The following is a 27,677-nucleotide window of genomic DNA, read 5'->3' on the forward strand; positions in this document are numbered from 1 at the left end:
TCTTTCGGCGCCGTCTCCCAAAACCACCGAAATGCATACTTTTCTGCCGAGGTTAACGCTGAGTCAGCGCGGGAAAGGTAAAATTCTCGCCGATTTGTGTCGGCGTCATTTGCTTCTGTATTTCTCGAGTCACACGACACATACGCAGATCGTGTCGGTACTTCGGGGACCCATCGGGTGGGTAATTGGTTAAGACTGTGTCACTCGGCCTCGAAGATCACCTGTTTGTACAAGGTTTGAGAGACAATGACTGAGAACCAGAGTGACTCGGATAAGGAGGATGTTGGATCTTCGACTGTTACACCGTTGAGTCCAGGGAAACGACAGCGCAAGACGAAATCTACAGCGTAAGAGTCTGCCATTTATATCGAGGGGTCTGGCTAATTGATTCAGTTGTCGAAGATGCCATGCTAGAAAAGTTAAATGCTCAGGCGGTCAGCCCTGTGAAAACTGCCGTCAAGCAAGTAAAGGCGCCGAATGCTCTTATCCCCGAAAGAACCGCCTCGTCAAAGTGAGCCAGCAGTACGTCTTCCCTCCTCCCTCTCAATCCTCTCATATTCATCTATTGTTCCAGATACATTGACGATCTAATCGCCGAGAACCAACGTCTTCGTCAAGATGACGCTAAACCTCGGCCTGAGCCCTCCATCCCCGATGTCTCAAGCACCGAAACATCCTCATCCCTACAGGGCACGCTCCTCGAAGAACGACCCTGGTTCTTCGACATGAACGTTCTTCACACCCCCGTCCTCATCGGCGAAGCTTCCGACGCTGCGTTTGCATCGCGCTTTAGGCAGGCTATTTCCGAACCGGGGCATAGTCACATCCCGAGGGTGAACTACGCACCTGATGAGAGGTTGCTTGCTCTTTCGGATCAGGACTGTCCGTGGCCGATACCCTCTAGGGCACGGCTGCTTGTTAATGTTGCGTTGAAGTATGTTAGTAGGACTTACTATATCGTGAGGAAGAGTCAGATCTTGGAGGGGCTGGAGCAGTCGATTTTGAATCCGCATTCGGCGGATTCTTTGTTGAGGAGTAAGCTTTGGGTTTTGTTTGCTATTGGGGAGATGTACTCTACGCGTACGGCGGCGAAGGATAGGAACTTTCCGGGTATGGCGTATTTTGCGCGGGCGACTCGTATTCTCCGTATCATCAGCGAAAGACCTCGCATCGACGCCATTGAGATTCGTCTTCTTCTGGTAAGTCCCTCACAGATTTATGAGGACAAACTAACAATCTAGTCTTTCTACTCCCTCGCTCTCAACCGTCGTTATACAGCCTACGCTCTAGCCGGCTCATCAGTCCGTCTCTCCGTCGTAATGGGTCTTCACCTCAACGTCCCCGAGTCCCAACTCCGCGACGCCGGCGCCCGAGAACACAGAAATCGCGTATGGTGGACTGCATATAGCTTCGACCGCATGTGGGCTTCTCGTCTCGGCCATCCCGTCGCTATTCAAGATGACGACATCGAAGTCGATCTCCCTACTGATCCAGTCCTGGACACGCCCTCGGATGATTTTGCCGACTCGTCGTATTTTATCGCGGGCCTAAGACTCGCGAGACTGGCGGCAAAGGTAATTAATGCGATTTACACGCGGAGACCACAGCAGAAAACTCTCTCGCAGAGGGTTCAAGAGGCGTTGAGGGATCTGAGGGCTTTTGTGGAGGAGTTGCCGCCGCATCTTCACATTGAACCCACTGATGCACCTGAACCGAGTCCAAAGCCTCTTTCACTGCACTTGTACTTTAACCAGGTTGCCATAACAGCAACGCGTCCTATTCTTTTGCACGTACTAAGGACCCACGTCTCAGCGTGGGACACTCAACCTCGCACGGAACCTCAAATTCCCGTATCAGCCATGACGCTCTCCGAAGCGTGTATCCGCTGCGCACGCCACTCGTGTCGCCTTTTAATCGACTGCTGGATCGACGGCTCCTTCGCGACATTCGACTACTTCTACACACAATACCTCTTCTCATCCGCTACAGTCCTCGCTATCTCAAGCCTAATCGACGGAAAGGAATGTCGTAGCGACAAAGAGCAATTCGAGTCAGCAGCCCAGTTTTTGCACCAACTGAAGGAGAATGGCAATTTTGCGGCCGAGGAGTTTTGTAGACATGTTGACGCTATGAAGGTTTGTATGAGGGCGCTTGAAGCGAGACGGGGACAGTTTGTAGTGCAAGATACGGGGTTATTGGGGTTGGATGTGCTAAATCCGACGGCGGGTATGGCCTTGTCGGAGCCGTCGTTGCAAGAGTTGTTATCGCAGCCGGTTCTGGACTTGCAGTTTATTGATGCGTCGATGTATCATGATGGGGCGCAGGGGTTGTATTGGCCTGATATTAGTCCTGAGAGTTGGAGTGCCAGCGGATGGACGCCTGGTGGGTAAAACCTGGAAACGTTGTATACAATGTACCAGTACTGAAGCATTCATGATGTGTTTTTGCTCGTCTCTGAGTTGTAATTCTTTAACAATTGTATGTCATGAAGTCCTTCTTGACGTTTGCAAAGTGGCTTAATGCGAACATCTTCCTGTAGCTGGAGCCTACGATATATCCTTCAACATGCGTAAATCAGCACATTCGCCTTAACATTAACTTCAACATAAACGTTTAATAGTCCCATACGTCTCGCATTCTGTCTTTCCATCCCGTAGAGCAGAGTCGTCCCCATACCCTGTTCATGGGAACAGTGTCAAGACTTGCCATTGATCCCTCTTACCAATCAAGTCCCAATGTTCTCAAGCCGCTCAAAGAGAATGAATCATGAACATGATTTCAACCAATACTCTATACCAGTGCCAACCCTTTGTTGTATTGGACTGGTATCTCGTTCATTCTGTATCTGGCAGCTCCCCCAGGCTGAACAAGACCGCTAGTGACAATGGAACAACGACGAACAGTCTGTTGTTCTCGTTCCCAGTGGCATTGTTTGCGGCCACTGCGAAATGGTATTCACCTCCAGCATCCCAATAAATAGTCGATTCTTGTCGTTGATCTAATTCTCTTCTTTCCTCCTCACCAATCTCACAACATCTCGACCTTGGTCTTCACAACACTTCACAAGAACTATCAATCTCGCACTCATACAACAAAACACCATACGCACTCACATTCATACCTCTCACTACCGACAACATGTCTTCTCTTTCCACTGCCTATCCCACCGACGGTGAGGTCATCGACATTGGTGGTTCGTCCATCAACCTCACCTTTGTGGATGATCAGCTTCCCAAGGCCTTCCTTGGTCAGGGTGACTTCCCTAAAGAAGTCGCCTACACTACCGGCATGGATAAATGGAACAAGATTGCCGACAAGTCTTACCAGACTTCTGATGAGATGGCTATCATCAAAGCTACCGCTAAGCAGGTCGTTCAGCAACTCAAGTCTGGCACTCACATCATCGACCTCGGTGCCGCCAACTCCAAGAAGTTTGAGCCCTACGTTCATGAGTTCATCGCCCAGGGAAAGGAGTGTGTCTACGTCGCTCTCGATCTGTCCCACGCCTCTCTTGTTGAGCACATTGCCAAGGCTAAGGCTACCTTCCCCGGTGTCAAGTGCATAGGTCTTTGGGGTTCCTTTGAACAAGGAGACCTTTACTTCAAGCAGACTCGCCCTATTGCTCGTCTCTTCCTGTCTCTCGGCAGTATCTTCTACAATGCTCCCGACTCTATGGCCAAGGATCGTTGTGTCGAGTTCAAGGGCCACATGACTCCTGTTGATCGCCTCATTGTCGGCCAGGACGGACCTACCGGCGTCGAAGCCAGCCAGACACACGCTGCGTACAACACCGTCGAGTACGACGCCTTCTTCACTACCTATCTCCAGGGTCTTCAGGATCATGCTGGCATTGTCGGTGCTAACCCCAAGACCGCTTGGACCGTGGAGAGCAAGCTCAACAAAGCTATGCATTACTTTGATGTAACCGCCAACCACGACATGCACTGCAGCAAGTTCAACATCCATGTCCCCGCTGGTACGGTCTTCCAGATGTTCAAGTCCTGGAAGCGCTACGAGGCTGAGATCCATGAACTCACTAACGAGGTTGGTCTCAAGATTGAGACGCTTGGCAAGGCTGAGAACTCTGGCATGCGCCAGTACATCATCAAGGCTGCCGAGAACTAAGTCCTACACAATTGACATCTCACCCCATCTTCCCTATGTCTGGTCTTTTCGGAGTTTGGTAAAAGTTGTCTGAGCTTGGAATGCCAGACTGAGTGCGCGAGTAGACGGAAAAGTCCCCCACGCATGGTTGTTTTTGTTTTTGTTGTTGTTTACCTCTTGACCTGATAGAGTCGTGGGAAGAATTTGTCTGAGCTAGGAATGCCGGACCACCAGTGACGGAGATCCTGGGAATTGTGATACACAGGGCGGAATAGACGAGATATCTAGATTAAGAATCCATTGGTCTTCTGTCAAAACCTTTTGCATTTGTAAAGTGACGTTCATACATATAGTGTTGCTTGAAGCTAATTCCTATTGATAGCGACTTAACAGTTATGTCATGGCCTTGATAAGTGTAAATATAGCTCAGATGGGAGACTATTCATTGTTTCTTTGTAGTCTAACTTATTCTCTGCCTATAATCCTACACATAGTGCCGACTCTTGTTATTACCTCGGAACTCTAATCCATTTGATGTCCTTCAGAACGAAAACCTCTTACAGTTCGCCGTTCTCGAAGTCGTCCTCCTCCTCCTCCTCGACATACTCCTCCAATCTCTCTTTCAGTTCCTCAACGCTAATCTCTCCTTCCATCTCAGAAGGGTGCTCACCCTTTCTATGAGGAGGAATAGGAATAGTCTTGGGAACTTGAATAACACCATTCTTACCAACAGCATCATTAAACCCAATGACATTATGTCCATTCAGTACAATAGTAGTCCAGCTCTTGAAAGTATGAACATCAACACCAACACTCCTCTCAAGAAGGGTTGGAAGCTCAATATGGAAGTCATCACCATGACCATAAAGCTTCTTCGACACCTTCTCATCGCCGTAGTACACCTCATCACTGTAGAGCGTAATGTTGGGGACGATTTGATACTTGAGAAGGGCCTTGAGGTACTTCTTGCCTGTCTCGGTGTTGAAGAGGAAGGCGTTCGCGCGAGGACCTAGACGGCGCCATGCTTCGTTGGAGGGAGCGAAGACGGTGCTGCCGACCATGGGGATGTTGTGGATGTACTTCACAAAGTCGGTCTTTTCAAACGCGAGTAGAAGTGTTGAGAATTGGCCGGGGAAGAGGCTGATTTCCCTGCCGATGAAGGGGGGAGGGACGAGAATTCTGTTGACGGCGTGGATGATGCCATTCTTGGTTTTCTATAACAGTCAGTGAAGATCAATTCATCCAGTGGGATATACTTACAAAGTTAACTGCGATGACCTTGCTGTACAGATTAACCCTCACCCCAGAGAGTCCAACGCTGGTACGAAGACGTTGAGGCTTATCGCCAAGCAGAGGCTCCTTCAGCGTCGTGGGAATAGTATGCGTGAAGAGGATTCGCGAAGCAGGATACTCCCCAATACCAAGATGGTAGTTAAGAACAGCTTCGACGAACTCATCACTGGGCTTGTCCTTATGGTGATGAGGGATATGCTCAAACGCCTCATCAGTCGGGACAAAAAGCGTGTAGTTCGCATCAGTGCTGTTGAGCAACTTTCCAAACTTCTCATGCTTCTGTACAAGCTTGAAGAATTTCTTGGTATAGTTGCTCTTGGCGATGAGTTCATAAGTGGTGTGATCGGTAAAGTCACCGCCTGTTCGGCCAAATATCTCCGCAGACTCGTCGTCGTCTACGTTATCAGCGGGGAGGAAAGCCTCTTCGTCTTGGAGTCTATTGTGGATTGCGGCTGTGAACTCTGTGGAGAGCTGCTCGGTTGCTTCATCGAGGGTCTTGCGGAAGCGAGTAGGAATGTCTTCCAGCGTCTGCTTCAGATCATCCTTCCAGGTGTTGAAAGCGTCGAAACCCTCGGGAATGACAAAGGCTGACGTGGCCGTAGCCAAAGTAAGAGCCAAAAGAGACCTCATAATGAATCGATGAATCAATAGAAAAGAGAAATGATAATATCAAGCCACTCCAACGTCCTTATCAAGATGAGAAACGGTCAATGATGCTCAGACTTTATATCGATCTCACGTCTATGACGGGACTAATGTTGGCGTCATCAGCTATTTTACCCCGCATGGGATGTAAGAAAAGATGACGTGAGCCTTCAGGCTAAATCTGTCTCGTCCTTTTTGTCACCAACTCGGCTCGGCTTCTTCGGTGTTTGTGGTCTGACGTGAGGCAAGGGTGTTGCGAAACGCAAATAATTGGGCTAATCGTAAACGGAGCCATTTCATTGGCGAGATGACGCGTTGAGCATGTCGTCTTTTGGCGGATTGATGATGTGTACGCGTACAACGTCTCAGCACGTATTACCAGAGCACGTTTCATCTTATACGCGGATACTTAGGAACATGACATGTATTACATAAACATCGTCAATTGTTAACGTTTAACTACCAGCAACACTCTCCTGATCAGCTTTTCCAGCCTCGTCAACAGGATCCAAATTTCCCTTCGAAGGCCCCATCACACAAATACCCTCTCGAGAAAATCGACTTCCGTGAACAGGACAGTCAAAGCTCTTCTCAGTAGTGTTCCAGCACACAACGCCTTTCATATGGGGACACAAAGCGCTGTACTGCTTCACGTTACCCTCTTCGTCTTTGTACACCGCGATGGGCTTTGATCCGGCCTTGAAAATGTCAACTTCTGCACGTACGATAATAACAAAGGGGTCTTACCTTGTTCAATACTCCGCCCATTCCACGGCCGAGATCTTCAATGTCTGTAATGTCCGACTGTAGGAAGCGCTTGTACTGCGCGTTGATCTGGACATCGTGGGCGATCATGCTAGGGAGCGACTTGACCATTGATGCGATGCGCTTAGGGGAGTAGACATCTGCCCATGGGTTCTTGATGCCGTCGATTTCATCCGCGATCAATCTCCCAGCCAAGACTCCATGCGTCAATCCATCTCCCGAATCGCCAGTAATGATGTAAATGTGGTCGTTGCCCTGGTTCTTACCAATGAACTGCATGAAATCAACAGGTTCAAAGATCTGACCACTCCAGCGATAGTCAACAGACTTGACCTGCGAAAACCTCTCACGCGTCCACTTCTCAAGCTCACCAAACTCAGTAGTCGTATCTTCCTGTCCAACTTTATGATCACAGCCTCCAACAACAAGGTAATCATGCTCTTCATCACAAGCTGTCAGTCGAATGTACTTATACTCCTCAGCCTGATCGTACAAAAGACAATCCTCAATAGCGCCCTTGGGCACACGCGCAGCGATACAGTAAGAACGCATAAACTCCATCTGGGCAATAACGCTGAGCTTCTGGAGGGGAACGCATGTTGCTTCGACGGCGTTGCTGCACTTGACGGTATAACCATCTGCTGTTGAGACGTTGACGGATTTGTTGCCGATGCCAAGAATCTCGATACCTTTTTCTTCAACTGACATGACGCGTGTTTCATCGAAGCAGCGGAAGTTGGGCTGAGTCTTGAGCCAGTTGAGGATGCCGTTGAGATACTTTGTTGGGTGGAATGTTGCTTGATCTTTCACGATGAGGCCACCGCGCTGGTCGATTGCTCCATCCCAGCCACGAACTGTCAACGATTCCTATACCAGTTAATCGTAGATCAAGAATCAAGATATGTCAGAGGCTTACATCAAATCTAGCGTCAATGCCGAACTTTCGTTGAGCTGCCTCTTCCTTGCGAAGATCATTCATCTCATCCTCATGCTCCTTCGTATCCTTTGTAGAATACTGAGAAACCTCATAAGCCGGAAGCTTACGATACTCGCACTCAATACCAAGAATCTTGGAGATCTCTCCTACGCGATCTCTTCCCCAGGCGTGACTTTCAGCGGCGACTCTGGCGCCTTCATCGCCGTGCTTCTTGGCAATCTCAGTATACCCATCGTCAAGGTCATTGGTCAAATGGCCACTTGTCCTGCCCGTCTCTCCGGAGAGTACCTGACGAGCTTCCAGAAGGACCACTTCTCGCCCACGGGTCACGAGCTCGTAGGCAGTAGAAATACCGCCGATGCCAGCACCGATGACGCAGACGTCAGTCTCGATGTCTTTGTTCAGCTTAGAGAAAGAAGGGCGATTAGAAACGGGGTCTTGATGGACCCAGACCGAGTCCGTCGCGCCCGAGGTATGAAAAAACTGTTGCGACTTGGAGGATGCCATGGTGGATTGATATGCTTTGAAGGATAGTTGGACTGTGCAGCGGCATGAGATGCGAGAGACTCGGAGTGATGCTGAAGCTAGTGAGAAGAGCATCCTAGGGGCATAAGTGAAGACGAATTTGTGAGAGGGCTAGAGCGAGCTCAAGGGGTTATATCATGGCGATACAGGGTTTGGAATAGGCGATGAACCGCACGACACAAGACATTGACGAGTTAAATAGCCTTGATTGGCAATCCGGATCTATTCCGCTGTAAGTCTAGCCAGGGACATGCACCTCACTCCAATGATTGTCTCTGTTGGTATTACACCGCATGTACTCACATCACAAAATCGTCACTATTTCCATTACATTTCCCGTGCATATGATATGGTAGTAGTCTACGGAGCATTTGGTCCTACTGCGCATCATTCAAGCTGAAATATGAACACTGTGACGTTGAAATGTCTTGGCCGTCACGTCAACGTCAGAATGATGATCATGACTACGTCAAAGGAGTCCAGAGCTCAGACTCTCCAACTCTGTGCCATAACGCCCATTTGAAGCAGAAGGGAGATTGACATTTAATTAAAACGTATTGACTGGCGGGACATCGCCTTCTTATAGTTAATGTCATGGCAATAGCATCACAACTTCACCACAACCTATGGAAAGGCTACTAAATGAATCACGCTCATTTATGACGACTAACATTGATTAGCTACTCATGCCTTCTTCTCTCCTCCCATATTGTTCTGAACTGTGCCTCCAATGTTTCCCTCCGTCGTAAATTGCTTCCCAATCACGCCTTCCTTATCAAACGGGCCACCAATCTTTTGCGCGGTTCCTCCGATAGCTCCATTCTCTGTCTTAGATGTTAGAAATCTTGCTTATCAGCTAGTAAAATTCATACCTGTGAATTGTTTGCCAACGCTGCCTTGCTCATCCATGGCTTTGGGCACGGTATTGGCGAGGTTGGTGGCGGGCTTGTCAGACATGTTGATGATGGAAATTGATTGATAAGGATATAGCTGATTGTATCTATATTGGTTGTAAGAATGATTGATGCGTGTAATTATGGCGACAGTGATCAGTGTATATTCGGTGGCCGATACTTATAGCCATTGTAACATTCATTATAGATCTATGATGTCATGACAAGCCATGATATCATCTGCACGGGTCAGATCTATAGTTTGGACCTGTCAAATCAATTACCCGATGATTGGAGCCTAAACTAGATGGTGGTCGGAGCTGTGAAGTCATGAGGCTGGATGGCTATGGTATACGTACTAGTATGGGTAACCGAGAGCGAATCTACTGAGGCATCACGTGTAAGTAGCGACGTCATTGGGGACTACTGAGTGAGATGCTTGGGTCCAATTTGCAAGAGGAGAATTGCAACCGATAAGGTGATGACATAGTATAATTGAACTGTCGTGACTGTACCAGTAATAGACAATAAGTGACCAGGTTCCGGCATGAGGTTCATCAAGGTATCGCATTTGTTACAAATACAAGTCTCAAATTTTCCGAGGACTTGCAGACTTGCAATGTCTCACGTCAATGCATCAAGAGATATAGAGCTTCTAGACACTAAACGAAGACCACGTATTGACGCGACCATCCCCCACGTCCTGCCGCCATCACTTCGGCAATACCAGACATCAGACATCAGTCTCTTTGATGATTCGCCCCTCAGAATCATCAGCGTAGGCATCGACCTTGGTATCAGCAAATTTCCTAGCAGCAGTCTGGTTGGCGAAAAGGATGTCGATCTCCTCAAAGGTTCGGTCCTTGTGCATGTCAGCAATCGATCACCATCATTCAATCCAAGCGCATACCTTTGTTTCGGGAAGACGGAAGTAGGCCCAAGTGAAGGTCAACAGAGAAAGTCCAGCCTAGATAATGTCAGAGATGAAACGAACATGGAAGTTCCGATACTCACCCAGAAATAGCCGACTTTGCCCTTCCAGTTACCCTCTGTAGGATTAATCATGTAAGGGCCGTAAGTGCCGTTGAGGATCTGCGAGATGTAGTAGGCGATTCGAGCAAGACAGATACTCTTACTGCGAACACTAACGGCAGGAATCTCACCAATGATGGCGTAACAAACAGGTCCGATGGTGGCGTAGAACACGATCTCCCAAATCAGGACAACACCAGCTTGACCGAAGCTAACAGCTTGAGTCTGGGGAACGCTGGCGAGAATACCGATGATGAGCATAAGTACTGTACAGATTCCGCAGGCCCAGACGTATAGCGCTCTTCTGCCGATGCGGTAGATGAGAAACCAGGAGATGATGACGCCGACTGAAGCCAGGCCAAGTGCACCGGTTGCGAACTTGAAGGAGTTGCTGGCATCGACGCCGGCTTGGACGAAGAAGTAGGTAGGTGTACCGCCGATACCAACGCCAGTTGTGTTCTGGGCGACAAAGACAAGACAAACGATCTCAGTGCGCCGTAGGTTGATGCCCTTGAAACAGTCAAGGTAGCTTGAGCCCTTGGTATGTTCACTCTCGATCTTGTTGGTATGAACAATCATTGCAAGCTGCTTGTCGAGATCCTCATCTGTCTTGCTGCTCTTCGCCGAAATACGTCTCAGAACACCCTTTGCTTCATCAAGACGATTCTTCTTGGCCAACCAGTACGGAGATTCAGGTGTGAACCAGAGAATGATGATGAGAGGAATAGGCCAGATCCACTGAATCGCAAAGGGAAGACGGTACGCCCATTGGGTTGCGTTGTCGGAAAAGCTGAACAAGACGCCAGCGGCGAGGAGTTGGCCGAGAGCCCAGCAGAGACAGACGTAGTTGGCGAGATAGCCACGAAGAGCCATGGGACAGATCTCTGAGGCGTAGGCAGGAGCCATAGTTGCGAAAACGCCCCAGGGTAAACCGCAGAGAATAGATCCCGCAAGAAGCATCGGAAGATCATGCGCAAAGAAAGTAATGAAGATGAATCCCGTGACAGCGACAAGAGACGCAACAAGCGTACGACGGTATCCGAACCGCTCCGTGAGCCAACCATTAGCAAAAGCACCAATGATAGTCCCAACAGCAGTTCCATTCCCAAGACCAGCCTGCCACGGCCCGGAAATCTGATATCCGAGTTTATCGCCGTACCAATCACCATAAGCCTTCTGAAAAGCCGGCTGAGCCATGAGATTGCCAATGAGGACAATGTCATACCCCTCCATGATGATGGACGACGATAGGAGGAATGACCATGCTATGGCACCCGGGTAGGCTTTTATAGCTTGCCAGAGGGACATGTTGCGGTCGATGGAGGCGCCTTGCTCGCCTTGGACGTGGCTCCATTCTTTCTGGGAGGTGACATCTTGTTCGATGTGGTCGACGTTTTGTTTCTGGTGGAGAGACATTGTGAAGAATGGTGATGAGATGGGGGGAATTGAAGGATCGTCGCGTGTTTATAACATCGTGCCAAGATTGTCTACCCCGTGGGGATAAGTATGAAGATTAGGTTTGGATGATCCTTGCGGGGGGTTGATGCTACTTTGCGGTCCAATCGATGCTAGTCTCCCACCGGAGAATGAGTGGAGGTGTTAGTTCACTGATCGCGACATCACGGGTCACGACGCTCCGGTGGAAGGGAAATGGCTGTTAAATGGGAACCAGCATTCCGAGATTTGGCTCAGAATCGAGCATTTGTGTCAAAGCCGTCAGAAAATCACTCTAAACTTAACTCTATCTCAAGTCGGTACAAATTTTCACATCCCACCGGAATTCCCATTACAGGCTAGTGCCTGTTGCTTCATGGGTATATACCTCAGCATTGAACACTTCAAGTCACACGACCAAGCACAAGCGCAAGCAAACAAACGGAAACCATCGCCAAAATGCCAGAAGAGTACATGTCCATGCTGAGAAGCCTGCCGTCAGAGGTTGACAAGGTCAAAGAACCTGTTGTCAGTGTCGCAACAGTAGACGTCGCCGTTCAAACAGGACCGCCTCGTCATCTCGCCTCTGGTATTCTGTATGGCATACCGGATAGACCTGATCAGATACCTGATCACTTCTACAAAGACATTGGGTTCAATTATGGTCGCGGTGGTGGATCTCAGTTGCCCGGAACCAAAGGCTACGCCGTCAGTCTCGACGACTACAAGGTGAGGATATCCAAGGATCTTGAGTACACATGTTAACATGACTAGGCTCGCTTTGCTTCGGCGTTGAGTAACTACAGAACTACTCGGAAACACGGCGGCGAGTTCATTTACTTGCTTCCCGCTCTTTGGGGTGCTGATGGTGGACAGTCGGAAGGCTTTGCGTACCCGGGAGACGACGATGATTGGACAGGTTGGGATGCGTTTCTTGAACGTACGCTCGACGATGTCAAGAAGTCAGATATGATTGAGGGCCTTGTTGTGGATATCTGGAATGAACCGGATCTGAGCTTCTTTTGGAACCGGTCGATGGAGCAGTGGTTGCAGCTCTGGACTCGCTCGTTCAACAAGATTCGGTATGTTGCTCACCAAGTACCTGAATTCCTTCTGACATCTTCGCAGAGAAGTACTTCTATCTGTTCGGATCTCTGGTCCAAGTATGTCAGCCATTCCTTCAGCATCGCACGAATGGTGGTCGGCCTTCCTGTCTCGCTGCAAAGACAGCCTCCCGGATCAATGGTCCTGGCATATGGAGGGCGGCGATGAAGCAGTCACCATGGCGAGCTCTATGGCCTCATTCCACGATTTGCTATCCAAGCATGACATCCCTCTCGAAAAAGCCCAGGACGTGAACATCAATGAGTATGCTGTTTATGGAGAACAAGTTCCTTCTGCGGGTGCGTGGTGGATTGCTGGTCTTGAGCGAGAGAATGCACATGGTCTTAGAGGAAATTGGGCTATCGCTGGAGCGTTGCATGACTTTATGGCTGGTAAGTCCGTCGAATATCACCGTGATTTAGATACTGATGATACCAGGTCTTTTGAGCAAGCCAAACAGCAGTGACGGTAGCTACGCCATCGACGGCGAAGGATACTGGCCAACAGCAGAGTTTCAGGTCTACAAGTACTACGCCTCCCGCATGAAGGGCCAGCGTCTAAAGACTAGTGCTAGTTCAGATAGATTGCTCGATGTTTATGCGACTATTGAGGGAGACGTTGTGCGCATATTGGCGGGTACTCGTTCAAGACCAGGGCATTGGACGATTGATGTAGTTGGCCTGACAGATGATACACGAGTCAAGGTCAAGACGCTGGCGTTTCGGGTTGTTGACGGGGATAAGTTCAGGCGCGTTGATGGACCACATGATCTTGAAGAGAGAGAAGAGGTCGTAAAGGAGGGAAAGCTGAGGTTGAGGATGAAGCATCAAGATCCTATGACGGCCTTTGCGTTCGAGCTGACGATTGCAGAAGGAAGGTAAGCAAAGTTGGGCTTGGGGATACCTTCAAGTAGACGTATGACAAATAGATTAGACATTATACAGTTTCTCCCTTTCCTCCCGTACTAGTGACCAACCGCCGGTATCTTGGTGCTCTAAGCAGAATGAAGGAGCTGAGTATTGGTTAACCTATAGTTGCTAGTAACACAGATTAGTTAAGGCAGAAATTGCGCAATTGAGGCAGGTGAACCTTGTATGATTTCGACTTCTGCGATGGCCGCATGCTATAGGAAGCTTACTGTTTGAACGTCTGAGAAAAGAAGTCATTCTCCAAGATGCATGCAAATAGTGTGAGTATTGATACTAAAGTATAGATAACTAGTCAGTTTCTAAACCCAGACCTTTCCTTTCTCAATTAACACTCCCGTGATGTTTACGTTATATCTTAATGGCCCGTTACTGAGATCAGCCACGCCGGAGAAATTACGCTGGAAGTTCAGGATGAGATATCCGCTAGTAGGTTTAAAGCCTCTACCCGGGATACTGAGTCTGGCGCCATAGTTGCTTCGAGCCAATTCATCGTTTGGGGTTCTGATGATATTGAACTTAAATCCTAACCCTGTAGTCACCCAACTAGTATATGGGGTGTGTGTTCGGCCAGTCGCCACGGGGGGGGCTGCTTGCATCATGGGTATGAAGTATGAGTTTGTAGTGTAATACATCTGTCCGTTGTCCGCGCCCATCAGTTTGTATGGCTGATGTTCTCCGGGCGCAATAGTAAAATCCCATGGGATGCCCGACCGGTCTCCCCAGCGACCAGAAGCCCCCGAAAAGCCGATTACCCAGCCCGGTTGCTTGAAGTCGCCAGCGTCCCCCTTTTTCCGTTCAAAAGTGACCTTCCATAACACGTAGGGAAGGTAGTAAGGAGGTCCCGCGCGCTTTTCGTGCTTATTTTGACTTTTTGTGTTTCCATGACCCAAGTTAAAGAAATCAGGGTCGTCAACGACAGGGATAAATCATCGTCTAGGAGCTTGGAAAGGCTGTTGAGCGAAGAGTCCCCAAGAGTTACAGGCGTAGCCCGGGCCAAGTTTGACATGAACAAGAGAAAATAGAGAAGATGCATGTTTGTGGTGCTTATGAAGTGGTGATATTGGTAGAAGTTTAGTAAATATGCTGGTGAGAATATACCTTTGTCACTTGGTCGTCTTCAAGAGACCGCATTGTTAGCAGCAAATGTTCACTTACCTAATTTGGCAAAAGCTTGAGCTCGTCTAACTATTCCCAGCTTAGAGTTTGCGGCAAATGCCAGTCACCCTTTTCTGCTTTTTAATGTCTCAGGTTCCAGAATTGGTGCATCCAATAGTGTTCTCCTGGAATAAGCAATAGTACAGCTTGCATTCCACTGCCTACTGATACTGTGGTTTAGCTGCAAGCCTCTTTATGCTTCTGCATTAAGCTTGTCCTTGCTTATGCAATAGGTCTCTCTGCTTTCAGCATCGGTTAATGATTGACTTTTGTAGACAGAAAAGGCTTGAGACCTGTGCAAGTTCAAAGTCTAAGTCTGACCACTGTGGGGGACGCGAAATGAGTCCCCTTACTTTCAAGCTTTTGGCTGCGGCCTGGGCCATTTAGCCAGAACTAGAACGGGAATGTTGGCTGTTTATTTACAACGTCGAGACCTTATTCTATCTTAGTAGCTCCTCCGTTTGACCTGCTTGTAGCCCTGTGGCGTTGAAGCGTTTCTGGTTTTGATTAGTGGGCATCGGTGAGTCTTGATGATCCAATTATCTCTAAGAGATAACACCCCAAGCAGCATTCTGCCAAAGCTATGCCAAAGCTTTCATTACGATGTTGATAAGATTAATTGCTCTACAAAGCAAGCGGAACCTGAATGATAAAGGAAGGCTGGTCCTAAACGGAGTCCCCTGCCATTTACATGTGCCTAGCCGTCTAACATATAGGCCATGATCCACGGATCTTCAGCAAGCTCTTTCGCCGATGACCTCTGAGCCGGATCCCACTGAAGCATCCTATTCATCATAGCAAGAAACATCTCCTTTCGCTCCCCTTCAAGACTGATTTCATGCTGGGCAAGGGAAGTTCTTTCGGGAAGCTCTATGTCATTACGGAAGTCGCCTAGAGTGATAGCTGATCAGTAAAGGGAAATATGTATGATGGAAGGCAAAAAGATTTTACCGGTGCCTGTAAAGAACTTGTGACTGGCTTTGCCGGCTTCAAGGACGTTGGATGGAGGCTGGCCGAGCATCGCAATAATCTCGGCGAGATGTGCCCTGCTGCGGTATTTCTGGAACTCGGGGTCATGCCCTGTAAACATGTGCCGACCTTCAAAAATATCCCAAATCTGTCGCCGAAAGGAATCAGTTTCAGTGCACCCAAGAATCCTCTGAGTGGCTTACCATGCACCCTGCGTTCCATATGTCCACCTTGTATGACCAAGGGGCTTCAAGGATGACCTCGGGCGCTCTGTAAATGTCTGGTTGGATATCTTCGCAATGTTCTACATCACCTGGAACAGCTGAGCCAAAGTCGCATAGAACTGGCCCGCCATAGTCCTTGGGCTTTCGGAGTTCTCGTGATATGTATATAGTTCTGTCGTCTACTTCCTTTCGTGGAATTGGGTTGCTGAGCTCCTCCTCCTCAAACGCCGTGAATACTGAGTCGTCATAAATACCGAACATGATATTGTCTCCTTTGATATCTGTGCGGCAAGGGTAAGAAAGTATTCTAGCTCGGGTGAGGACTATGTAACAGTACCTGTATGTATGACGTTGCACTCTGTATGAAGATAATCGAGTGCGAGAAAGAGTCGACGCAAAGTAACAGCGACAACCACGGGAGGGAGTCTTCTTACTGGATTGCGGTTAAGGAATGTCCACATGCTCTCCCAGAGCGGGGGATGAACAAGACATCGATGAGATCCATCAGGGCCAGCAACGTCGACCGAGGCAAGTAGTTCTCTCACCGCGCTGCGACCAGGATGCTTTGACGAAGAGGCAGAGATTCATTTGTACATTTCGAGCTCATTATCCAGCTGTTGTCCCATAGACTGGTTGTTAATGAAGAGTTTTAGCGCGACATGTCGACGTCCACTACTTGATATTAGCAGTGACCTATTTTGGCCGAGTAGCTTAGATCTATCCTACGAGATATCGAACTCGTTGACCAAATGAAATGCATTCTATACACCGTTGTTCATCAAAGACTGGGGTAGACTTACTCCAGGTCGCGCGCCAGCCAAACGGTCGAGCTGGCTCCGAAGCCTAATTTCCCGACCACCTGGTAGCGGTCGCGCAGGACTTCCCCAATCCTGACTGGATAGTAGCGAGACGCGACTTAGTCAGGGAACCGCTCTTCCTCTATCCTTTCCTCGACAGGGATTCTTTGGAAACTGGGATTCGAGAAAACCAGAGGCTTCCATGCCCGGCCAGGCCAAGGTATTGTTCGAAGGAATGAGGCCATTCGGAAGCGTCAGAAGAGTGAACTATGAGAAACAATCGTGGAAATGTACCAATTTACATTGATTGGCGCGCTTTTCCTCCGTCTAGGCAGTGGAAAGAAGTGTTGCGAAATTGGATGAGCGATGTGCTGTTTTGCTGATGAGTCAGGCGCGACTTTGACGAATCACAGCAAAGACCACAATTGCGTACGCGTAAAATTGAGAATCTACAGAGGAAGGCACATCAGAGCAAAAGCGAAAATTAATTGCTTCCGCTAAAGCTCATAGGTCGCCAAGATATGATTATGCTTGTATGGGCTATTCTTATCTATAGGTATGGATGCTCCGACGTACAAACTCAAGAGTCTTAGCCTTATCGTTCCCAAAACCCTCACTATACAAGCCCGAATATTCTCCGTTCTAACGTCTCGCTTTCTACCGTTGACTCTAAAATTGGAGAACATAATAAGTTATCTACGTCCACTGCGTAATACCTTGAATCTCTGGCTTCACTTCTTGTAGTACAATCACTTTGGACTTGTGAGTATACCTACCCTACTTGATTTCATTAAGTATAAAGCCTAGCTAAGACTCTTTGTGTAGCCTTTTTTAGCGACTTGAAGTCGCCTTGGTTCTATTATCGCACGATATAAAAGAGCGGTCTCGCCGGTTAAGACTCAAGCTCGTTGCATATCTCTGGTTCTTAGCCTAAATAGTTCCTTTTACTCTAGACGCTTTGTATTGAAGTTCTATTGCTTATGAAACCGAATCTCGTATTATGCTCGCCGTGATATCAAGCTTGTGTTTCTGATAGAAACTAAGCCTTGACTGACTCATCGTTTTTATCATTAAACATAATACTAACATCAAGGCTCTGGACGTCTTTAACGGGCGCCTCCTCAACATCGAAGAGGAGATCAAACTCCTCAAGCACTCCATCCAAGGCACCGCCCAAGAGTCTGATGAGTCCATTAAGTGCTACCTCAGCAAGATTCATGAGCGTATTGTCAACCTGGAAGGCAACCTGCATCGCCTCGAGGATAGGATGTTCGCCAACCTTGATGGTGCAATTGATGACGAAACGGGCTTCATCACCCTCGTCATGGACCCGGTCGACTTCCAAGGGCTGTACGCAATGAACCCAACTGAGATCGCCCAAAAGCTTCGCGAAAAGGGCTCCGGCTGGAAGATTGAAAACATCAAGCTGAAGCCACCCAAAACAGCAGATCAGAAACCCCAAGTCCTCATCAATTTCCTGACTAGGGACTCAGAGAAACACATGCGAGACCACATCTCGGAGATCAGCGAGCTTTTCGGTCTTGAGCACGGTGTCTTTTGTCTTTCCCCAGTCTATACTCTGCACGTTGAGCATCTGGTGCCACACTTGGGCAACAACAACAACATGGGGGATAAAGCATTGGAAGAAGCCCTCCTAAAGACCCTGGGAGTAAAGGATCTCAAAGCGAAGGTAACCTACGATCGCATGCTCCTCAAAACCCAGTCCTTCGATGTTGTCAGTCGACTTTGCTTAACAGGCGTGAAAATATTTGACCATTACTACCAGATTGTGTAAGATTACGCCTTTAAAATTGGTCTTGACAAGAGCTAACCGCTTCAATTAGACCATTTTGCGTTCAAGGTACGCCGCTGCTTTGCTACAGATGCTGGAAGACAGGCCACTTCAAGGAGGACTGCACCGTCAGCGTCATGGTGTGCGGGCGATGCTCTGGTACCCACGACACGAGGGGTTGCAAGACTGGCTACCTGCGGCGCTTGCATTGTACGATTCTTCTTTACGCGAGATTACGAGCGGCAGTTGGGGTCTCATGTGATGAGGAAAGAGGAATGCATTGAGAAACCGTACAATAATAGTATGGTCTACGTATGAACACACACATGACGCTTCCATACCTAGGGGAGGAAAGAAAACACAGACCCTTAACCCTAAGCGATAAAAATATTTAGGTAAATCTAGCATAAGCTTAGGGGGCTCCTTGCTAAGTTCATTTTGACACCCTATATCAAGGTCTGGTGTTTTCTTGCTCCCCAAGGCATACCCAAACCAGCCCCCCTCCTCTATTCTTTACTTTCGGCGTCTCTCGTTTGGTGAAACCACAAAGCTACTCATACTCGTTTAAATTTGAAACCTATTTCAGCATCTCAATCAACGAGAGCCTCCTGGTTTATTCCATCAATTCACCCTCGATCACCTCCTCCCTCCCACTCGCCGCACCAACTCACAGCCTATCCTTATTGCTCCTCGTACTTAGCCTTGACATTGCCCAAGCTTAACAAGCGCCGGCAACGATGGGAAAGTCTCAGCGGCGTAAGAAGCGTTTCAAGACACAGGAACAAGAGTTTCTGGCCCGGAGTCAGCTGATCATCGATCAAGCAAACTTCAAAAACTCTTGGGCACGTGGAAAAGACTTTCTCGCGTACCAACGTGAAGGACGCAACGGTGGGACAGCCGACATCGTATGCGGATGCGACCCGTCCCCTCGGACCGCATGGCGGAATAGCCAGGACTACTACCTGAGCATGAGCCCATCCCGGGCGCTTGTTGAGACTGATAACCCCGACGATCCAAATCGCGAACGCAAAACCGTCAAAAAGATAAAGAACAAGAACAAAAAGATCAAGAACAAAAAGACCAAGAAAGACAATGACAACGACGTGGAGCCGGTGCGATTCAGTCGTGTCTTCTTCTTCATCCACAAATCAATCCCGAGGGATCGATGGAATATTCAGTATCATGAAGGTCCCAATAAAGACATGCTGGCAACCCTTCATTTAACGACGGCAGACGGTCCAATTGCGATCCACTCCGTGTACAATGTCAATCAAGACAACATGAAGCTTGATATTGAGCTCATGGCTGAGCAGACCAACCGCGAAAAACGCAATATTGTCATGGGAGACTTCAACCTGCACAATCTATTATGGACTGGGCCTGAGCTGCTCACCCCGTCTCGGGACACCCCAGCCGGCAGGTTGCTAGCGCACGAGATGATCACGAAGGCCAACATGGCACTCTTGACCAAGCAAGGTACTATCACATGTACTAGGGGCGAAGGCGATGACCATGATATTGCTTCATGCATCGACCCCACCTTCGTCAGTGACTGCCTACGCTCTCAGGTTACTCATTGGGGTGTCTTCGCAGATAATCCTTGGCCTAAGAGCGACCATCGTCCCATTAGAACAGTGCTCAACATTACGCCATACAGAGACAACACAGAGAAGTTTTTGCACAACAAGGTCAAACCTGCAGTGTTTGCCGCCGCCCTCAAGGAGAACTTACCTCATTTGGAGGAAATGCCGCTTGACACTGAGGACGATGTAAAGAAGTTCGTGCCAGCGCTTGTCGCTCTCATCTCGGCCGCCTCAACGGAAACGACCCCGAAGCGGCTCGTGAACCCGCCACCAGCACGGAAACCAATGGACCCTCATCTCAGACAGATACTGCTTGGGGGCGGCGTTGAGCTCAATATACCGGCTTCCGAACTCGACTTCAAGCCGCCACCAAAGAAGCGAACTCCTTGGCATGAGTACCTTCAACAAACAGGCGAGTCAATGGATGCCCTTTGGTTTCAGACCAAGTTAGCAGCCAGAATGTCACAGGACCGGATTGTGAAGTCCATGCCGGCGCTGTCCGATGACAACGGCGTCCCCACTTTCTTCAGTGAGGAAGCAAAGCAGAATAGGATACGATGCAAGACGTGGACAAGAACCAGCGATCTCGATCACCCAGTTGAGATTCCGTTCCCTACACTGAACGCCACCGGGACTTTGAATCGACGGCGGCGACGTTTCCTCGAGAAACACGTCACACCCAAAGATATTGAGATTCTCATCAGGAAGCAGCCTAGCCGGAAGGCTCCGGGTCATGACCTGATTTGCATCGAGCAACTCAAGATGGGTTACAAAGAGCTTGCCCCTTCTATCGCACGTTTGATCAATGCGTTACTCAAACTCAGTATCTTCCCTGAAGCATTCAAAACCGCCATTACCGCAATGCTTCCGAAATCAGGGAAGGATAGCTATGACACAGTTAACAGCTGGCGCCCTATTGCACTTCTCTCCGTTTTATCGAAGCTTTTTGAGAAGATTCTTGCCGAACGTCTCAAGAAGTTTGTTGTGGACTATAACTTACTTCCTGAGACCCAGTATGGTGCACCTGGGAAGTCTACTACACATGCCATTGAAAGCATGATAGGCGTTATTCATAAGGCCTGGTCTCGGAAGTATAGCAAAAAGTTCAAGAAACGCTGGAAGTTTATCAGGGAGAAGGTGACCATGATGGGTCTAGATGTATCTGGGGCCTATAACTGCGTCGACCCTGCACTACTCCTACAGATGCTTGCAGACCTTGGAGTGCCCGAGTCTTTCCTTCGAATAATGCATTCGTATTTCTCCCACCGGATCGTTAAGCTCAAGCTACCCGAGAGCACATCAGTGGGATTCTATATGCTTATTGGCATTCCGCAAGGTTCACCTCTTTCCCCGTTACTGTTCCTCATCTTTACTGCACCTCTTCTCCAGAAAATCAACGAGGACAGAGAAAAACTTGGCAAGCACCGTATCAGAATCGTTTCCTTCTCGTACGTTGATGACACCTATCTCCTCGCCGTCTCCAACTCTTATGAGAAGAACTGCATGGGGTTGAAGATATTTCATGATGAGATCGATAAATGGGCTTCATCCGTCGGCCTGACATTTTCACCGAACAAGTATAGCGTCATGCATTTCCGGGCTCCAAACGACCCGGATCCTCCCTGCAAGCTTCTTCCAGATATTGATGGACTCAAGGACAACCCTGAAGCACTCAAGGAAGAAAAGCTCAAGGTCCTCGGAGTCGTTGTGGATCCGGCTCTCACCTTTGCTCATCACATCTCCAACCTTGAGAAGAAGGCCAACAACGCAATACGACATTTCCGCATCCTTTCACGGCCGACTTCGGGTATCCGGCTCAACAAGGCGAGGACGTTCTACATGTCCAAGATTCGACCCATTATATCGCACGCATGCGCTGCCTGGTTTCTTCACTGCCCAGGTCGACGTATACCATGGTCCCTTAAGCCGAAGCAAATTGGGAGACTTGAGAAATTAGAGTACAAGTGTCTGCTACTGATATCGGGGGGTATTCGTGGTACCTGCGGTGACCAGATTCTCAAGGACCTCAACATCGAGGGCATTCGCGAGTTTCTGTGTCGCATGTCCATGACTTCACGAGCTAGGGATCTCCAGGTTCGCAACAAGGATGTGTGGTTTGAGAAACCATTCAAGACGCCCAAGGACAAGAACTATAACGTCACCGGGTATCAGATACTCGACGAAGAAGCATACCGGTTGGCCGGCAGGTCGGCCAAGTATTTCCGCAAGCGCCATAAAGGCACCGATGAAGAGGCATTGAAGGCTTGGAAAGTCCCAGCCAAACGCAACGCTGCCGTTAAGAGCCAAGCAAAGTGGGAAGCAGAAGCGAAGTGCGCCTCTGCCTGGATCACCTACCGTCGCAAGAGAACTGCTAAAGTTCGCACGACGCACCGTCCCGCAGCCATCGAGGAGAAGCGAGGTCGAATAAGCTTGAGCTACTACAAGGGTCTCACTCGTCCGCAATCTACACTTGCAATACAGCTGCGCACCGAGCGCATTGGGCTCAACGGATACCTGAGCAGCATCAAAGCAACCAGAGACGTCAAGGTTCCAGGATCCGAGGACGTTATCAGACATCCCATCAAGCCAGCATGCTCGTGCGGTCATCATACTCAGACCGTCTATCACCTGTTCATGCATTGCTCAGACCTTCATGCCGCAAGGTTAAGGTTAATAGAGCGCATTGGAGCACTCAACTGGAAGACGTTGCTCACTACCCACCTCAAGTTCGCCGCCGACTGGGCCATGGTTTACTTCAACCTCGGCCAGTTCGTGTTTGCCCAGGCGGACTCGATGTTCTACATCCCAGATAGAGGAGGTTAATTCCCTCCTCACCCTGGGTATAGATGAGACCGAGTTTGTCAGACTGTGTTACAAGACTACTCCACATCCTTTGGCAATGTTTAAGTCCCGAGGTTTCATACAAGAGTCACCACTACACACTCCTTGCATCCCTTTGATGCCCTACTCATTCTCTCTATCTATACGACGCCCTCGGGATTTCTCTCTGGATTCAACATCTGAAGAGGGATCTCCCCAGTTTAAACCACTGCTTCTTCACTGATATCACTTTATCTGGTACGTCACACTGTTCACCATCTTCATCAGCGGATACTAACTCGATGCACAGTTCTCGGACGCAAGGTCGGTTGGTCACGTGCTTCGGCACGTGCATTCAATTGATGGAGGTATGTCCTCTCGTCAGTCCTGTTTGACTCTGGTCCAACTTACTTAAGCTAGTCGTCATTGACCTCAGGTCAATTTGACTTTCGCCGACTAACTTACACAAAGTAAGCGAGCCCCCCTAACCACCTCATCATCACGATCCAGTCACTAACCACTATCCTGAACCAGCAGAGTCAACCCAATTCCTTCAGTACGTGCGCTACCCCTCGTCTTCACTCCTCTGACTTCGCCTGACAGCGCCAGATTCTAACTTCGACAGAACCTTCGGTCCGTAGGGCACCCCTCCTCCTCCTCCTCCAGGCTTCACTCAACCTCTCGGTCCGTCTCATGGCTGACATGTCTTAGCAGAACCCCGCCATTACCCCGCGTTCATCTGTATGTCCCATCTCCTCCTCTCCATACCTTGCCCACTTCAGCAATTGACTTTCGCTGGCCAGCAGAACTCTGTTCGCAGACACGCTGTCCGTAAGCCTATGCAAGCCCTTCTCCTTTCCTCTTGCCAGACTACCACTGACCAGAGCCATCTCGGCAGTTTGCTCTTATGGTCTCAGACTATGAGCCTGGCCTGTATAGTACTTAACCAGAGTGTCATCCCTATAAATCGACCTTATACTAACTTAGTATTATTTCTAGTTCATCCCGTACGAGCGGGAGGAAGCAGACTACACATTCGGCCTCGATGATCACGTTCACCAGCCACTCTTCGTACAGGCCTGAGTTGTAACTTCCCTACCTTGTTATACTATACCTGTAGCTAATAACATTTAGCAGACCTGTCAACGCCGTAACGAAAGCTGCCCTATCTGTATCAAGGGGCAAGCCTTCCCTTATAGCCTTTTCTAGGTTCTTCAGTCCGGCTAGCTCCCTGGCCAGCCAGACCGGATTTATCGGATGACTGAGGCGAGCCTGATCCGTACGATGGATCACGTCGATCAGGGTGCAGTCAAAAACAGCCATCTGTAAGTCATATTTAAAACTTCTGTATTTCGAAACTAATAGCCTCTGCCATCAGTGACTAGGCTGGACGGGCTTCTTGACGAGAAGTTCTTCATAATGGCTGCAGCTATCGTACGAAGCTCGCGGCAATCGTTGCCATCAGCCTGCCTTAGTACCGGTTCGATCGCATCGATAAGGTCGTGGTTGGTTGTGCAATAGCCCTGATCGGTCTGCAGGCTCCGGCGTAGTAAGTAGAAGCCCATCTTTCTCTAGTATTCTACACTCTTCTGACCATAGCTTTACTAGCAGTAGGCATCGTGTCGGTGGCTATGATTGATGTTAGCAACTGTGACCAACAGGTATGTAAGTTACAGAGGCAACTGCTATTGAAGGTGAACTGACCCAGTCGAGGGAAAGTCAGGTCGGGGAACGTACTTGTAAGTTTGCGCTTGATCTCTTACTTGGTCAGGGTCTGACTGACCTTTGAGTGGAAGTGTGATGGATGCACCAGCTGCGGTATGTAAGTATATTCTTTTATACCTCTTATGTATAAGCTCTTGCCTAATCTCCTTTCGATTATAACCTTTATAAAGGTTATAATAAAGGTTATAAAGGTCGATCAAAGAGTTAGCATGCTTTCCCTCTCTCTGCCTGTTGGGCTAGAAGCTGACCTGCAGTGTCTTAGTCTTGTGGGTGGGATGAAGGAAGGGACCTGACGCAGCTGCCGAGGGGTAAGTACGTGCCACGCCACTTTCGTATCTCATGACAAGTAGCTGACCAATAGTGGACCTACAGGCGGTATTTATACTGCTCGATCAAGGCAGCAATTGCCGCCACCAAGGCAGATAAACCTTTACTGATATTGAGTTTTGAGATACTGGCCTGCTATAGGGGCCTCACTGTTTAAGCCTCCGTATGAAAGCTAAAAGCTCGATGGCCTTACAAGGCTGACGGGAAGGGAAAAAAATAGATTGTGCTATGGGTCGCAAAACTCTCTGGTCTCCTCTCTCCTGCTTCCGTGAAAAGCCTATCTGACTCATTCATGTGATTGGCCGCATTGCATGACTCATGATCTCCACACTGCCAGCTATAAAACCCCGCCCGCCCCTCCAAAGTCTTGGAGCTTTCAATACCATTGATCCTCGACTTTGCCCTTGCATCGTCACCTACGCCATCATGGCTCCGAAAACCCTCACAAGCCTGCCTTCTGAGATTCGTCAGCAAATCTTCAGAGAGTGTCTAGAGGTAGACGGGGGCTATGTCTATGATGTTCAGACCGACAAACTGACAAATGCCGACGGGAACGCGATTGATCTATCCCTTCTTTATACTTGCCGGTCGATCGCAAATGACACGAGGGCGATGCCACTGGCAGTCAATACTATCCGGTTCTCAACTGTCTTCCGTCAAGACTGGTGTAACTTGGCTGGCTGCTTCGCTCTTGCTGCTACTACTCACTACGTACTGGAGCAAGACTTTGTGTTTCATTTAGCTCATTTCATCACCCATGAGATGTACGCCGAGCTAGACCTAGTATGCCCGGGCTTTCAGGAAAAACTTGAGATTGCGCTCGGCGACCACGAGAGATGGATACATGAGAACAACGACCCTGGATACTTTTTCCAGACTGCCACGTTGCTAGCCAAGCGACCTGCCGTGTGCAGCATGGTACGACAATTTTTGAAAAGGGTCGACTTGTTCAAGATGAATGGGCCGTTTCTAGGCCGCCTTGACTTTCGCCTTCTCCACACTGAAGCCGATGCAAACGTCTGCAGTGTTTTAGCAGAGCGAAAAAAGCGGCCGGAATGGGCCCAAGGCGAGCTGCGGGACGCAACAGGGCATTGTCTAAAACTTATCTCGGAGGCACAACCTGATGAGTTTGCGACATATGTATACAAGTCGCTCCCGCACTGGATTGGAAGTCGCCCCGCCGAAGATTTTATCAACCTAAGATTCAACTTGTGGGACATCCCTTCTCAGGAGCGAGTTGCCCAAATGCTTGAGTTGTTTGAGATTGGGGCGTTTGTTTGGGACCTTCCAGCTACCTGGTACTACGCACCGCTCAGCTTCTACGATCAAGTTGGCAAAGGCGTTCCGCAAGATCGACGTTCTCCAGAGTTTGAGAAACCGGATAACTTATTGGAGCACTTCACCAGTCGGTGTCGTGAGAAGCTCAGGTTTTCTGCCACCGCTGCAGCAATTCGCTTTCTTCAACGACTTCCGATCAGCCAGAGGATGCAGATAAGAAAGATTGTATTGCATGAGGATTTGCCATCCGTTAATTTGCCGTCTCGTCATACCCAAGGTTTAATCCCCTTCTTGAAAGAGAACCCCTTGCTTCGAGCCGAGCGTCATGCCAGTGTTCTTGGCTGTGTACTTAGCCAGCGTCCCTACAACATTATCGCTGACATGGACGGTGATGAGAACATGCTTCCATCGGCAGAGATGTTGCACCGAGACTTTGAGGCCAGTATACACTACTGGCTCCTTGATGCTTTCGCAGTGGTGGACTCAGGCGTTAACACCAGTTGCTTCACTTTTGTTTTAGAAGCTGGGCAACACAGCGAATACTGCGCTGATCTTTTCCAGAAATTCATCCAAACAGAGATTTCCAAGTCAAAGGCTTGGAAGATCTGCTTGGACACTGGGCTTTTGGCATCTCTGAGGCCATGGATACGGGACGACAACGCGATCAGATATGCAAAGGATCCGAGGTTTGAGAAGCTTGTTGACCTTTTGGTAAACCAAACCTCGAGCTTGCGGTGCGACTTCAACCCCGGGGTACTTTTAGATGTAGACGCATTGGTTGAGGATGCCAAGGTACGGCATGGGGAAAACATCCTCGATAAGTGGGTGAGCAAGCAGGATTTGGGCGCCATTACTTTTCCGCATGATCTATACCAAGATATAATGGTAGCCCCCAACTGGGAATTTCAAACCCGGCAGGAGTATATTGAGTCACGGGGAATGAATACCAACGCGGAAGACTCATGAGGGGCTTGGATAGATAGACTGGGTAGGAAGGTGCTTCAATTGCAAAGGGATACCACAAATTGGCATTGATTGTTGGGCTTTGCAAATGAAAAAAAAGGAGAATTCGAAATTGGTGTTGCACATTCAAGCCTTTCTTGGGTAACATTCCTTCATTATCAAGATTTCAATGCTCCCAGGTTATATATACATTTAGCAGGTTAGCGGTACTTTAGTTAATACTCAAACCAACACTCCTTGATGTCATGAAAAGATAGACCATATCAGTGTATTAGGCGTAATTCAAGGATTGACGAGAGTTCAGAAAAGAGAGACTGGTGTACCGTAATTTACTGCCTACTTTGCCCTGTATCACCTCGAGGTTATATCCCTTTATATACCTC

General features: G+C 48.8%; 11 protein-coding genes across 11 annotated transcripts; 6 read left to right on the plus strand and 5 right to left on the minus strand.

The window, feature by feature from the left end:
• Positions 1 to 246: 246 nt before the first annotated feature.
• On the plus strand, positions 247 to 2,770 carry FSUBG_12095 (positive activator of transcription; the record flags this gene model as incomplete). Its single annotated transcript, XM_036676849.1, has 6 exons — positions 247 to 347; positions 394 to 522; positions 575 to 1,199; positions 1,242 to 1,574; positions 1,626 to 2,135; positions 2,621 to 2,770. The coding sequence occupies 6 exons, from the start codon at positions 247 to 249 to the stop codon at positions 2,768 to 2,770; spliced, it is 1,848 nt and encodes a 615-aa protein (XP_036532427.1).
• A 368-nt stretch (positions 2,771 to 3,138) lies between these two features.
• Positions 3,139 to 4,125, plus strand: FSUBG_12096 (uncharacterized protein; the record flags this gene model as incomplete). The annotated part of the gene is made up of 1 exon (XM_036676850.1): positions 3,139 to 4,125. One exon carries the CDS (start codon positions 3,139 to 3,141, stop codon positions 4,123 to 4,125), a length of 987 nt encoding a protein of 328 aa, XP_036532428.1.
• A 536-nt stretch (positions 4,126 to 4,661) lies between these two features.
• Positions 4,662 to 6,027, minus strand: FSUBG_12097 (oxidoreductase; the record flags this gene model as incomplete). Its single annotated transcript, XM_036676851.1, has 2 exons — positions 4,662 to 5,318; positions 5,365 to 6,027. The coding sequence occupies 2 exons, from the start codon at positions 6,025 to 6,027 to the stop codon at positions 4,662 to 4,664; spliced, it is 1,320 nt and encodes a 439-aa protein (XP_036532429.1).
• Positions 6,028 to 6,497: 470 nt separating this feature from the next.
• FSUBG_12098 (uncharacterized protein) lies at positions 6,498 to 8,251 on the minus strand (the record flags this gene model as incomplete). Its single annotated transcript, XM_036676852.1, has 3 exons — positions 6,498 to 6,740; positions 6,790 to 7,674; positions 7,724 to 8,251. The coding sequence occupies 3 exons, from the start codon at positions 8,249 to 8,251 to the stop codon at positions 6,498 to 6,500; spliced, it is 1,656 nt and encodes a 551-aa protein (XP_036532430.1).
• A 702-nt stretch (positions 8,252 to 8,953) lies between these two features.
• Positions 8,954 to 9,226, minus strand: FSUBG_12099 (uncharacterized protein; the record flags this gene model as incomplete). The annotated part of the gene is made up of 2 exons (XM_036676853.1): positions 8,954 to 9,093; positions 9,142 to 9,226. The coding sequence occupies 2 exons, from the start codon at positions 9,224 to 9,226 to the stop codon at positions 8,954 to 8,956; spliced, it is 225 nt and encodes a 74-aa protein (XP_036532431.1).
• A 669-nt stretch (positions 9,227 to 9,895) lies between these two features.
• Positions 9,896 to 11,610, minus strand: FSUBG_12100 (alpha-glucoside transport; the record flags this gene model as incomplete). Its single annotated transcript, XM_036676856.1, has 3 exons — positions 9,896 to 10,024; positions 10,073 to 10,129; positions 10,177 to 11,610. 3 exons carry the CDS (start codon positions 11,608 to 11,610, stop codon positions 9,896 to 9,898), a joined length of 1,620 nt encoding a protein of 539 aa, XP_036532432.1.
• A 477-nt stretch (positions 11,611 to 12,087) lies between these two features.
• Positions 12,088 to 13,759, plus strand: FSUBG_12101 (uncharacterized protein; the record flags this gene model as incomplete). Its single annotated transcript, XM_036676857.1, has 5 exons — positions 12,088 to 12,357; positions 12,403 to 12,710; positions 12,757 to 13,124; positions 13,171 to 13,609; positions 13,666 to 13,759. 5 exons carry the CDS (start codon positions 12,088 to 12,090, stop codon positions 13,757 to 13,759), a joined length of 1,479 nt encoding a protein of 492 aa, XP_036532433.1.
• Positions 13,760 to 15,513: 1,754 nt separating this feature from the next.
• Positions 15,514 to 16,270, minus strand: FSUBG_12102 (CMGC SRPK kinase; the record flags this gene model as incomplete). The annotated part of the gene is made up of 3 exons (XM_036676858.1): positions 15,514 to 15,719; positions 15,768 to 15,933; positions 15,989 to 16,270. 3 exons carry the CDS (start codon positions 16,268 to 16,270, stop codon positions 15,514 to 15,516), a joined length of 654 nt encoding a protein of 217 aa, XP_036532434.1.
• A 1,516-nt stretch (positions 16,271 to 17,786) lies between these two features.
• Positions 17,787 to 18,860, plus strand: FSUBG_12103 (uncharacterized protein; the record flags this gene model as incomplete). The annotated part of the gene is made up of 3 exons (XM_036676859.1): positions 17,787 to 17,801; positions 17,900 to 18,597; positions 18,668 to 18,860. The coding sequence occupies 3 exons, from the start codon at positions 17,787 to 17,789 to the stop codon at positions 18,858 to 18,860; spliced, it is 906 nt and encodes a 301-aa protein (XP_036532435.1).
• A 475-nt stretch (positions 18,861 to 19,335) lies between these two features.
• Positions 19,336 to 23,004, plus strand: FSUBG_12104 (uncharacterized protein; the record flags this gene model as incomplete). The annotated part of the gene is made up of 1 exon (XM_036676860.1): positions 19,336 to 23,004. The coding sequence occupies one exon, from the start codon at positions 19,336 to 19,338 to the stop codon at positions 23,002 to 23,004; it is 3,669 nt and encodes a 1,222-aa protein (XP_036532436.1).
• Positions 23,005 to 25,479: 2,475 nt separating this feature from the next.
• Positions 25,480 to 27,297, plus strand: FSUBG_12105 (uncharacterized protein; the record flags this gene model as incomplete). Its single annotated transcript, XM_036676861.1, has 1 exon — positions 25,480 to 27,297. The coding sequence occupies one exon, from the start codon at positions 25,480 to 25,482 to the stop codon at positions 27,295 to 27,297; it is 1,818 nt and encodes a 605-aa protein (XP_036532437.1).
• Between the last annotated feature and the right edge of the window lie 380 nt (positions 27,298 to 27,677).

This window comes from Fusarium subglutinans (genome assembly GCF_013396075.1).
Source record: "Fusarium subglutinans strain NRRL 66333 chromosome Unknown NRRL66333_c0000248, whole genome shotgun sequence".
NCBI classification, from domain to species: domain Eukaryota; kingdom Fungi; phylum Ascomycota; class Sordariomycetes; order Hypocreales; family Nectriaceae; genus Fusarium; species Fusarium subglutinans.